The following is a 14,972-nucleotide window of genomic DNA, read 5'->3' on the forward strand; positions in this document are numbered from 1 at the left end:
ACAGAAGAGTGATTTTTTATTTATTTATTTATTTATTTTTGGAAAGCCTATAGGGACCGTGACACAACCGAAAAACCCGCCCCTTTCTGCGGTAAATGTTTTCGGAGCCATTCCCCCCTCACGAGAAGCACGTGAGATAAACCGGGGGGGATTCCAACCACGTCAAAACAGAACCGGCGAGTACCAAAAGACAGGATGCTGCTACCACTGACGGACAGCACGAAGAGCAGCCGGTACTGCAAGGAACGCCGCCGCTTCACAGCCCCAGCCCCGCGACACCTGCGGGCAGCCGGCGGCTCCGGGGTCGCCTCACGAAATGGCGGCCGAGCCGCCGCCGCCTGAGGGCCGTTGGCGGCGGTTGCGGCCGTTGTGGAGGCGCGCGGCGGCCGCGCGGCCATGGCGGGGCGGCGGCAGGAGGCGGGCGCGGCGCTGAGGCGGCGGCAGGAGCGGGCGCTGCGCGGCACCATGCGCGTCGTCAGGGAGCTGGGGCCCGCCGCCTTCCTGCTGCAGGAGGACGGCCGCCGCGGGCCGCCGCTGAGGGTGGGTGGGGGGGTTGTGGGGCGTGTGGGGACACACGCACGGCTTGGTCCGGGTGTGGGGTGAGGCGGCCGTGGCGGCTGCTGGGCGGTGTCCTTGCAGGTGCTGCTCGGAGCGCCGCACTCGTGCAGCTGCGGCACCGCCCGGGCGGGAGCGGGGCTCTGCGAGCACCTCTGCTGGTGAGGGGGCGCGGCCGGAGGGGAGGGGACGGGACGGGGCGGGGGGACAAAGATAAGGCTGGTATCAGCCACTGGCACATCCCAGAGATGGGGACCAGGAGGGGAGAGACGGGTCCTAAGCACCTCACAGCCCCAGGAAGGAATGGCAAAACAGCAAAGCAGGGAAGGGACAGGGATATATACTCAGAATGGGACTAACCCTTGTATTTTAAACATGGATTTCCACCAATTTATATGTATTTAGCTGAATTTGCCACAGCAAGATGACTCACTGTCTCACATCACACACACTACGTGCTCCGTGAAGCCCTGAGATTCTTACAAAGCTGCTCCAATTACATTCCAAAGCTGAACTAACAACTAACTTGATATTGATGTTCTTACGTAGCAGATACTTTGGTTATAAATTGCAGGATTCTTCTGAAAAAATACCGATTACCGAGAGATCATGAATGTAAGTATTTGCATCACTTTTATGGGTTGCAGGTAGAGTTTACTAATTTTAAATGGATGAAGCATTGTCCTCAAGTTTCAGTCTTGTTCTTCCTCCTCTCCCACCTCCACTTAAAAAAGAAAAAAAAAAATAGCACTCTTGCATATAGCACATTTTCCCATTTGTTTCCCTTTTCCCCGATACAGAAAACTTACATTACTTCACTGACTACAGCTGCAGGCTCAGGAAAAATAAAAATACAGAATAGCTAATCAGTTGCAACAATGTCAGAGAGAAGGAAGAAAGAACTTAGAAAAACACCTTGTATCAAAGTTAATCCAGTATTCTCCAGACACTCTTAGAGAGCAGCCACTGACATACTTGGTACTTTCCCTAGTCAGAAAGTAGCTACAGAAGTACAGCTCATCTTTTATACCAAAAAAGCTGTAACAACTTCTCTAGGTTACTCCACCATTTCTACTTTTGCAGCATCTAAACTGTAGTATTTGCTGCATGCTGTAAATGTCAAAAAGATTTTGTAATCCTTTACTCGTTTTGCTATTTATCGCTTTCTGTCACCCAAATCACAAAGCTTTCCAATACAGACAGTATAAACTGCATGTTAAGAAGCAGGTTCTCAAGTACTTTCTTAGACTTCCTTTTCTAGGACTTGAGTAACTCCAGTAACTTCAATATTCTACAAAATTATTGGTGTAAAGATCTCTTCTCATGTAGTAACCATAACAAAACAGCTAAATACAAACCAACTTTAAAGAATGGCCACTATTCCAAAAGATACTTTAAAAAATATATATATATTTATATATATACATATGAAATCAACCATCTCATACATAGTCAGAAACTGGTTTGTATATTTCTATCTGAACTATATTTGTTAGAAGATTTACTCTGAGGCATAGGCAACAATTTCAGTAGACAGTTGGATTTCATCTTAACTCAGAAAACTTCACACCTAGTTTCTGGCTGAGGAATTATAGTGGCATGTGGTATCAGAACTATATCCAGACTGTGTTTCAGAGAACAGAGTGATTTGCCAAAACTGCCTGTTTGCAGAGGAATGCCTTACCTTGTATCACTTCCCCCTCGCAAAAATAAGGAAACTTCAAGGAGAGAGCCCTTCAGTGTTTTACTGAAATGTCAGTATTTTGTTGAGATAAGCCTCTTGAATAAAATTGCATAGACAATATTGTAAACATTTTCTGTACAAGCTGTAAAAAAAAACAATTTAGATCATTTTGTAATATATACAATATGTTTCATCCCCCACAGAGAAGGTCCCCACTGCATTTTATAGATGGAAAACTATTAAAAGAGCTAAGTAGAGAGTTCTGTCAGAAAATCTAAAGCCGTGTTTACTTTTGCTAGATGCTTGTAAGTCGGGTCTTCTCGAAAGAGAAATTGAGGAGATACTTGAGCGATTGCATCAGAAACCAACACAAAATGCAAAACAAACTCTCCTCTCACAAACACCACATGAAGAGAATGACAGATGCATTCATCAGAAAGAAATTGACAAAGAGGATGTTTGTCCCATTTGTCAGGAGGAGTTACTAAAGAAAATGCTTCCCATCACTTACTGCAGGTTAAGTGCACCATTTATTCTTTGTCTTACTATATATATATATACATATATAATTATAGAAAAGGTGTTTCAAGATCTACTAATACTGTTACCATCAATACACAATTAAGAGTATCTGATTGTTTTTGTAGCCCTTTTCCAATCTTAAAAATTTAGCAATCATAGGAGTTGAACTGTGGGTAGAGAACGAGGAAGAGAAAAGGAAGAGTGCTTAGTATTGCTATGTGATTTTTCTAATATGCTTATAAAAGATGACAGAAATAGCTATTTGTTTTCTGCAGATACAGCTGTGGTAACAACGTACACATAAAATGCATGAAAATTTGGGCTGATCACCAAGATGAAACTGAGAAAGATTCTGTAGTGAAATGCCCACTCTGCAGGGAAAAATTTGCACCTCTAAAGCTCATTCTAGAAGAATTTAGAAACTCTAATCAACTTGTGACTGCAACAGAGAAAGCAAGACTGGATATGCACCTCGGAATCCCTTGCAATAACTGCAGAGTATTTCCAATTGTGGGAAAGTGCTACAAGTATGTACTTTTAAATCCAGATTTTGACAGTGTTTTGTCTTTGAGTATCTCTCTTAGCTCACTGCTTATTCCTCTGTCTTTATTATAAGAAGTGACTTCATCTACAGTGTAGAGAGCCCATCTCCAAGCAGTGCTGTATGTATTTGGGATTGGCCTTTTCCGAATCATAAATTTACCTACTACTTTATCAATGCGTTGACTGTTTGCTGTGCTAACTCCTTGTTCTGTTGATGTGGTTTTGTTTTTTCCTTTTAGGTGCACGGAGTGTGCTGACTATCACCTATGCCATGAATGTTTCATTAGTTTCTGCCATTCTCCACATGTTTTTCTTTTTAGACAGGTATCAAACAGGTTTTCTTTGTTGTATCCTATGCTGACCTTTGTAATATTAATTGATTTTGTTTCCCCTTATGCAAATCATGCAGACACTGCATTAAATTTACTTTGCTACAAGCTAAGTGGCTACAGAAAGATACTAAACTAAGAAGAAAAAAAAAAAAAACAAAAACAAAAACCACCTTAATCTATGAGCTTAGTTGCCCTCTGCCTGTAAACGTTGCATAATGGCACCCTTATATAGGCAGCTGCAAATGCATCCTAGCTCATTCAGCCTACCTTTCCAGTTCCTCTATGTAAATAACCCCTTACAGCTGCCAATGTAATGAAAAAAGAAAAAAAAGCCATAGGAACCAACGTTAAATGAGAAGATTTTGGAGAGGCTTTGAGCTCTGCTTGTCCAGGGCAGAAGCACAATGAATCAGCACTAGAGATCTCCCTAATTAAATTTAACTGTGCCTTATTAAATTCTCAGTTGTATTACCCACAACACCAGTCACCTTCTGTAAGAGGCATACCTGAGACAATTACAGGCTGGTGGCAGTTTGTCAGCATGTTTTCTCCAAATGAGTGCTACAAGATTGTTGCTCAGAGTCCAGGAATAGAACAAGAGTACAAAGCCCTCAAAAATAACTATCAGTGATAATGTATATATGCAGTTCTACAAATAGTGGATTTGGGGTATAGAAGAGGCAGCTATGTAGCATCAGAGCAGTGAAAAATTAGTCATATTACCAGAACAACCATAATTGGATATCCTCACACCTTAAAAGTCATTTTTGCTGCCAATTTGTCTTAGGTTTTCCAGAAAAAACAGTTCTTCAGGTTTGCCATTCACAAAAGACAAACATTAAGAATGTCTCCAAGTTCTAGCTGAAGTAAATCTTTTCTGTTCCAGCCTTTGCAAAGGTCTGAGTAAGAGGTTTCACTTAAGACAGCTAATTTTATTTGCCACACCAAAAATAGTTAGGGAACATATTTGTTGTACAACTTATTCTTAGCCGTTCTTTGTGTTGCTTATAGGTGTTTATATCTTGAGTTCAATTTGTCTCAATCCTTTTGCATGTTACAGAAGAGAAATAAGAAATGGAGAGCTCTTGAACAGCCTTCAGAATTATCAGCCCAAGGAGGAACATATAAAAGCTTTAACCCAGCAAATAATTCTGAAGAAAAGCTATTATATCTTCAGAAGTAAGAACTTGTCCTTTTCTCTGCTATTTAGTACGACAAACACAAAACATATTCAGTAACACTTTCTTTAACTGGATCTAAAACAATTTTAACAAGCAATAAATGTTTTAGTAAGAACATTCTTCTAATACTTCTAATGAAGCAACAAGTTGCTTTAGCATTGTTAAAATTATATACATGGTGAATGAAGTAATTCTTTTCATGTAGCTTAGAAAGTCACAGCACAATACTAACAAAAATTACATTCTAAAAGTGAAAATATCCCTTGTTCAATAGTATTTTTCAAAGTGCCTTCAATTTTTCACTCAACAAACTGGGATAACAAATACAATGAACAAAATTCAACTGACAGCTTTATCATACAAAAACAAAACATGATACAGAGAAACAAAAGTTTTTGGTTATCTCTGTATCTGTTATCTCAACGCACAAGACTCTCATTAGAAAAACAGCATAACCTGATGTAGGTACTGCATGCATAGAAGATTAACATTTTAAAAACTTGATAATTCTAGGATCATCTCAGAAATGAATCAGTATTACCCAAAGAAAACATTTCTGATATTCTGATATTATAAACAACTGTTCCAGGTAGTAGTAGTTCTACACCAAGTGTCACACCTTAGAAGATGATGTTCTTATCCTTATCTTATGCTTTTATCAAAAATATAGAAGTAAAAGCTACTGAAAAGGATTACCTGTTGAGATATTTATTCAGACATTATTTACTTCCCATTCAAAACTAGAACCACTACAGGATTAAGTTTAGAGCCTGATACCACAATTTCAAGCTGAATGTAGTTTTGCATAAGAATATTTGGGTTATGAATTCTGAGCTTAGATTTCAAAAGCTCGTAACTCATAGCTTTTGTTCAGGAAAATTGATGTAGAAATTGTTGCATGAAATCCAATGGTTTACATTATGCAACTACTCAGGCTAAGTGAACATACTAGTTGGTGTCCTGAGAGATCCAAGTGTCTGACTTGCACAGCAGCTCTGGTTTAGCACACTGGTTAGACTATCTTAATTATTAAAGGTATTATTACGGAGAAGCCTTTGTCAAAGCCAATTTATCATTCTGAAGTATTCACCTTTAGTAGCTATTTTTCTTAATTCACTGTTGTTTTGTTTTGTTTTAGGACTACTTGTACCCCAAAGAACATTGTGAAGTCTTTACCTGCTATTTTAGTTAGCAAACACAGTACTTTACTTGCCCCAGGTATTCAATGTAGACTCTGTTTGAAGAGCTTTCATCTTGGTCAGTATGTAAGACTCCTGCCATGTAATCACAAGGTAAGAGGTTAAAACAAGTGCCTTTAATATTAAGACCAAAATCTTCACATAACCTGTTAACTTGTAGCATGCCAGATTGTGCAGTTGACACTGATGTTATCCATAGCTACATAATTTGGAAGTATATAGGACCCAGCCAGCCTTTAAATTTCACTTTTGTTAGTTTGTACCAGCAGCCTTAAGCAAGCCCACAGAAGATAGCCCTTTTCAGATTTACCTTGTTCTAGTTTGCCTGATCAGAAGTATTTTCTTTCATTGATAACCAGATAGGAGTAATGTAAATCCAAACGTGCAGTCTCAGTAAGTACTACTGCCCTTTAGCCCAGACTTGACATGGAACACAGTCAAAAGGGGAATTAAAGAGAAAGCTACTAAGGATCAGTGCTGATTCCCCATTTTAATGAGCATGTGTAATCTTATTCTGTGACAGTAACTTCATTGTTGGAGCACCTTAAGAACTGTGATCTAAACACCCAGTTTGTAGCAGCCTGTAATTTTTTAATTAGCTTCCTTTAGCCTGATAGTGCCCCAAACTTAGAGTGCATTCATTCTGTATATCAGCAGCATAGCACCCAGTGAAGTTCCTCTTGGTTTGCATTCAGGGCACTTGAAGGAATGTCTTCTTAGAATCACTGCTACATTGATTAGCCCATATTTAGTTAATATGATATTATATATAATATTATGAAAGAGGTGACCTTTGTCTTTTAAGTTTCATAGGGAATGTATTGACTGTTGGCTACTACACCGAAAAAACACATGTCCTATTGATGAATACGTTATATACAATCCCCTCACTTGGAAGGATACACCAGCCAAACAGGAGAACTTCCCAGCAGGTTCTCATACAAGTGTTAAAAGACTTGTAAAAGAAGGGAAACTGGAAATGTGTGTCTCTGGAAGTCGATTTTATCTCAAGCAAGGATCATCTGCACATACATCAGGAAGTTCTGAAAGTAGCTTCAAAAAGCTTCCTAATACCAGTGTGCCAGAAACTCAAAAGGATTTAAGAAGTTTTAGCGACTTCCATCTAGGTAATTCTGATCCTAACAGCAGCAGAACTCTATGCAATTTTTCTAGGCACGGTAAGGATATTTCTCTAAGCTCTTGTGAAGCAGCATTTTCTGTGAAGTCCAGCACTATTAGGAAGGCTGACATTCATAATGCTTTCAGAAGCCCACACCTGATTGACTGCAGCAAAACAAGGAAAGTATTTCCTATTAGAAAAGATGACTGTGATAATTCCACAAATGAAAGATACCCCAGGGAGCTGAATTTGAAAATCAATTTGTGTGCAACAAGCCATTCTTCAAAAAAAGGTAGTAAAGATATTGGAAACACCATCCACCAACAAAGGCTCCTAACAAAGCGACTGCCTAAAGATAACCATCTTAACTTTAAACAAACAAAAACAGATTTATTATTGGAAGGAATTCCACTGCATGCCAGCTCACGATTTCCTTGTTTTAAATAACACAGCTGTATTTTTATTTCTATAATCCATACACAGGATTTCTTAGAGACCAAGACACAAGTTAATAAGTGAATAATCCCATGGCATGAACTGCAGATACTACAAAAACTAACCCACTGCTGTTGAGTGCTGCAAGAAATGTTTGCCTTAGATCACCTCAAACACAGGAACTCATCTGGCTGGTGTAGACACGTTTCAGAAAATAGCTACATACTTGTAAAATTGTCACCATTTCTTATTTGCAAGTTTTTAACCTTCAGTCAAGTAAATTACTCAAAAGAAATGTAAAATGTAGAGAGCTTTTATATTCTTAAAGACCAATTAGATCATTCTTAAAGACCAATTAGATCAAAGTTCCTATTTAGAGGTGTAACGAAGCCAGACTGATTTTAATATTATTGCTGAGTCATATCAAATCTGCTGTTTTCAGCGTGCAATAATAAAAGCAAGATGAGCAAGAAACTATATATGTGTCAGGTACATTCTGTATGATCTGCTGTCACTTACTAATAATTAATTCCTCAGAAGAGGAGCTAAGCCTTGAATTAGCATATAGGAACCACAGCTATTTTCAACTGTGTATAGGTGGCCAAGCCAAAGAACTACCAAGTATAACAATTATTTCACAAATGGCAATATAATAAATTTTAATTAACATGGCAGGAGAACCTTTGCAAAGTGCTTGCCTGTAGTCTTGTAGGGTTTCTGAACAATGATGAAATTCATGAAACATGGTTTTTGTGAAGTTTAGAAAAGAGTAAAGCTTGAGAAATACTATCATTAGATAAAATTAAAAACAGGACATTATACCCTGGAGTTCCACTTAAGCTCTTCTGTATCACAGAATCGTCCTGTTCTTCTACCTGGATTCTACTCAGATAATCTACTTTGAGATTTGTAGTTGGAATTGACATCTGTCTTCTGCGTTGTGCAGACATGCAGAAATCTTTTATTTTTCCCTCAGAGCCACACAAAATGTCTAAATGGAAGAGTGGAGAAGAAAGATTATGAGCAAGAGCAAAACCTGAAATAATATTCTTGTTCTCTGAGTACCCCTTTCCAATTAAGCAAAATCAATTTACACTGTAATCTTAATTGCACTATCCAAGGAACAGTAATCAGATTTAACATGGATATAGAAGCCTTTCTTAACTAGAAATGGGACAGAGAATATGACTGAATTAGAATTGGTAAACTTCTAAGGGCAATAACAGTCTTTTATCATTGGAATTATGGCGATGCGAAATACAGTCTTTTAGTGTTATTTAGAAAAGAAGTGTTACATGAGACAAATACATTCCTACACAATGTATTATTTCAAAGACATTCAAATCAGTGGTTTGCAGGGACAGGACGAGGAGTAATGGTCACAAGATAGAGCACAGGAAGTTCCGCACCAACACGCGAAAGCACTTCTTCACAGTGAGGGTGATGGAGCACTGGGACAGGCTGCCCAGGGAGGCTGTGGAGTCTCCTTCTCTGGAGATATTCAAGGCCCATCCGGACGCCTACCTGGGCAGCCTGCTCTAAGGAACCTGCTCTGGCAGAGGGGTTGGGCCCTATGATCTTTTGAGGTCCCTTCCAACCCCTTCAATTCTGTGATTCTGTGAAATGAAAGTTAAGGGACTGATGACTTTTTAAAACTATTTTATTATATTGCATAAACTATGACATTTTACAAATCTTAGTTACATTTTTAGCAACAGACACACTGATACCGTAACAGAGATGAAAATACACCTCTGACAAAATATAAAAAGGTAGAAATACTTAAAACCTGGATGCTGAATATCAAGAGTGTTTTAAATGAACTATTCCTGCTCTTGAGCGTTTCTGAAAAAGACCGCCACAGTAATGAAGTTTCTGTTGATTGTAAGGCTCCAACATGCAAGGTGGTGACCACAGCCGGTGTCATCAGCTCACCTACGTTTCAGCACCTCAGTAATGGTTTATGATCTCCATGCTCTAGTGTGCACGAAAAAGTTTTTACACAGTAGCAAGATGATGTAAAAACGGTATTGGACTGAAGTGCAACAAGTGCCTCAAAGGAACTGAATCAGTTAAATGGAAGAAAAAAGTACCACTGCACTTTTGGGGAGGCGCAAATATAGAAATGTAGATCAAAGAAATTGTAAATTGTAGATTGAAGAAATTATAGAAATAAACTGACAAAAAAAAGTTACGTTTGGTAAAATCACTTTTAAGCTGAGTGCTAATGCTAGAAATTATAAATACAGCTTTCACCCACCAGTCTTAAAATAATGTGAAGTCATTTTTTTTTTCTTTTAAATAAGCATAACACAAAAAGACTGCTTTTAAATTAAAACAAAGCTCAAATTAAAAATCTCTTAACCAACCTTTCATATGAATTCTTTATCAGAAATGTACCGGCTCACAATTAGAAGTGTGGCACCATTTAGTGAGAAGTCTATAAAAGAAGGCTCATTTTTAACTCTGTAGGCCTACCGTTGTGTTTTGCATATGTATGATTCCACCAAATCTTAAACAAAGAGAAGCTTGGGTTATGTACACAATACAAGTTACGCCCCAAAATGAGATACAAATTGGTTCTAGAAAACAAAAATTAAATACATAAGTCCGTATAGTTTCTGCTTCTACTGGCAACAATGGTTAGCAGCTAAAAAAGGATTTTTATTATAATAATAATTTGTACATATAAACATATATTAATTTCATTTCTGGAGTTAAAATTCCAGTCTCATACCTGTAAATCCAGTAACTTCAAGATGCTTACTCTTGACTTACGAAGTTGAATTGGATCCCATATGCGGATTTTTAAAAGATACTACTAATCAGATTGCTAAAGATATACTTCTTTAATTTCTTTTCAAACATAAAATACAAAAGAGACAGGGTGTACAATCATCATCATCATCATGCAGGAGTCAGTATTCCAACATAAAAACACTATATCTGCCTTTGAAAATACTATAAAAGCTACAGAATTGCAAGTATGAATTAGTTGGTTTTCATGGTTGGTTTTTTTTTGGCTAACAGAAAAAAAATTACCTGTGCTTTTCCAATAGTCAGGTGTTCCACTGATAAAATAAGTCTGATGAAAGACAAAGGCACTTCAGCAGCCTAACTTACCTTCAGATTTTCCTAATATGCAATGTTTCATATGCAGTAATAGGCAACGGATGTAGCTTACTGCGTTTTAATTCATACACTGTTATGAGTAATGTTGTTAACCTGTTTTGCATTTTAACTAATAACAAGAGTTTCAAATGCTGTCCAATCATTTCATCCTCTTTGGTACAAACTACTGCTCAAAAACAAAGCATACCACTAAACATTTTCATTCCTGCATATTGGATTATTTTTGTGCATCACCTCTAGCTCTGCATTGGTAAATAATGTTTCTAATCATCAAATCAGTTGTGCTTTCAGGTTTTTAAGATATCAAACTTATAAAACTGCCATTTTCTGGCAGTAGTATGAAGATTTTTCCTGTTAAACTAACGGAATTTTTAAGCATTCCCCCCCAAACTTTTTTTTTTTAATACCTGACATTTGATAACAATATGAAAATTACTATCAGTTACCTTATTCTAGGGAACATATCCAGTCTGACGCACATATATATTATTTCATCTGATCACCTGCATTATTATACATCGAAGTACAGATTTGTGCCACATAAATTAATCTGCAGAAGCAGGCCTTCGCTAACTCCATTAACCACCTCATTGAAAACAGGTGACACCTGGAACTGGTATACCCATGTGCAAGAAGAATCTCAACATCATGATAATGTTTTGTCTTTTCCACCTATGTGCGTATCTATGTACAGTATCTGGAATTAAAATTGTTTGGAACACAGTGTAGTCAAACTTCTTTTTTTTTTTTTTAAAAAAAAAAGGATGAGAAAAAAAGAATTCCAGTCACTAAGAGGTAATACAGGTTTCTAGTGCATAAATTCCAACATACAACTGGAACATGAAGACTCAGACAATATATTCTGTAAATACTGAATATAAATATGAAGAATTCTAAGTATTTTAGAATATATAGCATTTAAAATCCAAGATTTAATGCTCATGATAGGGCCAAGGAAGAACTCCCTGTCACTGTGTGCTTAGGGGCATTAGCGATTCTCACACATTTACCTTCCCATATACAGCTATGGGAATAATATCTCTACAGACTAGCTTCCCATATTCTGACACAGAAAACAAATTATATATTTATTTTGCATATAAAACTAGACTTTGGAAAAGCCTTCTAAAGTGTCACCAGCAGCATAAAACATTATGTGATAAATGCTAGCAAGTTACACACATAAAAGTCGGTACGTGGAATCTACAAAGCAAGGAAAGATAGCTGGTGCTTGCACGGCATGGATAGAAGCAACAGCTAAAAACAGCTTAGAAATGGTTTTATCAGAACTGCAGCATGTACACTCCAGAGAAAAATTTGAATACTCTACTAAAATAAACACTCATACTCTCATTAGCAAGAGAAGGGCAACAGTCTAGTAGAGATGGCAACCCACAAGGAAGATGTTAATAGGAGGTGTCCTACATGGGGGTGCTATGGCTACTCCACAGCCTCTAAGGACATGTATTTACATACAGCTAAATCATCTCTATTGAAGATGAGAATATACAGATCATTATTTCAGAAAGAAATTTGTCTTGCTTCCTACTACCAAAAAAGTCGAGCAGCAAGAAACTCTTTCAAGAACATGTTCACCTCTGACTTGCTTTGCTGCCTAGAAGCTGAAGTGCATCGCTTACACGTGGTCTCTGAAGAGGCCATTCTGTATGCCCATTATCTGTATGTCCAAGTTAAAACTGTGACTAGATCTAGACAACCAAAAAGCTCATTTAGACTTGATGGTTTAAAAACAAACTCCACTTTTCGCTCATGACCCACTGGCATAGCAGACAAGAACCTGCACCAAATCAGTACAACTTTTGGTACCGTTCTTTTAAAATCTCGTACTCATACATACTTGTGTTGATCTTTTCAACATTTCCAAGCCTTTTTCTTTGGTGCCCAGATACCTACTCTGATGCAGAACAGGAACGCTGGAGTGCAAAATTTAATTCCTCTGAACTCACATGAATAAAGCCATTTACTGTTGTCTTTATCTTTTGATGATTTTAGGTAAGTTTAAGGAATTGGGTGGTCTTCATATCTACAATGAAAAAATGCATTAAGAACAACAAAAAATCTGCTATATATTTAATTTACCAGAGTTGAACAAAGTTAAATATAGAGACATCTCATTTGAATTTCAACAACTTGAAATTAACAGAAGATCCCTGACAATGATTTCAACAGAATGTACGATGCTATCTCTTTGAAAAGGAACTCATCAGCACTGATGCAGCTCTAAGGAAGGTATTACTGAACCTTGAAAGCTAAAGCTTTCAAATCAAGTGTGCACCTATATGAAAATATAGATCTGAAGATATATAATGGATAATTAAAAGTATGTAAACAAAGGAAAGGATGAGAACATCACCACTTTGGGCTAGAAAGTTAGTCATACACCAAATCCAGTGAAACTGAATACAGGAGAATATGAATTGTAAAAAATTATTTGGTATAAGAAAGGTGAATTACAGTTACCTAGAGAAAGTACAAAAGGCATGCTAATATGGCAAGCAATCTTAACATCTAAAGTAGATGAATGGCACCATTAAACCTAAGTCTTCTGGCCAAACAAAATCACAGATACCAGAAAAAAGTTGGACTAATGTACGGCTATTACCTTTCTGGTTACCCTATGTATTCTTCTAAAAACAACACCAGACAACCAACAATCCCAAAAGAAGAGACACAGCTCACAGCACAGTTTCCTGAGTCAATGCTCCCAGAAGCCCAGCCACACAGGACAGTTCCTGACCCTGAGCATCACGCTGCCACATCCTGACTGCAAGGTTGGGATGGATCTTCATATGTACCACCACCTTTCACTCCCTGTTTTTCCTGTAGAAAGAAATCCTGAAGCACAGGCACAGGAAAAAAAATCAGGGTGTACTTCAGCAACAGTAACAGGTAACTGGCAGGGGAATCAGAACTACAAGACAGACAACTCAGTGCACCTCACCTCACAATTCACATACAGGCATAGTATGCTTGGGTCTCAGTATTGAACCTAAACGACTACAAACTAAGGGAAATATCGTTATAAAGCTTTTTTAGGATGATTTGTAATCAAACTGCCAAAGCCAAAATGCTGAAACTTATTTCATCAGGGAAGCATCTTGAAAGCCATGGAAAGACATCCTATACACCATACAAAGCACATTGAGTTGTTGTGTATGCTTTTCTGTTAGCCAAAGCTGAAACTATCACTTTGACAAAGATGAACATAAAAATAAAGAATATTCCAATGGCCTTTTCCTTCCTCTATACATATCATAGTTACATTTCATGCATTCATGACTTTTGGTACGTTTAACTCTAAGATGAGTCATAAGTAGTATTCATATTGCATTACAGACCAAATTTTAAAGTCTGCTTCTCATGCTCATAAAAACCCCAACTTTTGAAAGCCTGCTTAGCCCCTCTACGATGCACAACCTGGGACAAAAGTAGCTCAGACTAGCAGAATGTAGGCACATAAGCCTCCAATTATCATCTTTTTTTTTTTTTTTTTTTTTTTTTTTAAATCATAAAATAAAAAGCAACAGCTTTCCCATTAAAAGGAACTATTACAAAGGTATAACTTGTCCAAACTTACTTCCTTTTTCATTATGGGCCGAACTCTTAACATACACCTGCAGGAATTCAAGACAGTTTTGGAGCAAAACTGGTTCAACAGTAGGAAAGAAGAGATTTTAACTGATAAATGAAGCCAAAACAAGCCACTAGGATCAGCAGCTTCAAATGCTAACAGAACCAGTCCTGTTCTGCTGAGGTGGACGCTTCCTAGCAGATGCCAATCTTCAACATCCACAGCTTGTATCAAAAAGGACTATAACAGATGGGCAACATCTTAAGACAGCAGAGACCATGAACTGCAGTGGCCACACAGCTTGTACATGTCCCCCTGCTGGCACTGCTGTTTGGAATGGTAACATTTTGCACACAGATGGACACAGAGAAAGGGCAGTGATGCTATAGAGCTCCGGTGATAAATCCAACAGAGCTCTTGTGCTGGTGTCACGGGACTACATGATGAAGCGTTGAACATTATACAAAGTAGCAACAGATCCCTAGAAAAGTTCACATAGAAAATACTGTACAGATGGTCACATTTATTAGGAACAAGGCTGAGGAATGGCTTTAACCACTCTGCCAATGCATTAGCAACAAGTAAAAAACAAAAGTTGTGCCTACATTTCTCGCTGTGCATTCTGAGAGGTGCATCCAAGAATGACAGACTAATTAAAACGTGGGCCTTCCCTATAC

General features: G+C 38.0%; 1 protein-coding gene across 1 annotated transcript; it reads left to right on the forward strand.

The window, feature by feature from the left end:
- Positions 1 to 396: 396 nt before the first annotated feature.
- ZSWIM2 (zinc finger SWIM-type containing 2) lies at positions 397 to 7,583 on the forward strand (the record flags this gene model as incomplete). The annotated part of the gene is made up of 7 exons (XM_084289398.1): positions 397 to 544; positions 2,539 to 2,755; positions 3,037 to 3,288; positions 3,544 to 3,628; positions 4,697 to 4,815; positions 5,956 to 6,109; positions 6,822 to 7,583. The coding sequence occupies 7 exons, from the start codon at positions 397 to 399 to the stop codon at positions 7,581 to 7,583; spliced, it is 1,737 nt and encodes a 578-aa protein (XP_084145524.1).
- Positions 7,584 to 14,972: the final 7,389 nt, after the last annotated feature.

This window comes from Netta rufina (genome assembly GCF_964035555.1).
Source record: "Netta rufina genome assembly, chromosome: 6".
In the NCBI taxonomy this organism is placed as follows: domain Eukaryota; kingdom Metazoa; phylum Chordata; class Aves; order Anseriformes; family Anatidae; genus Netta; species Netta rufina.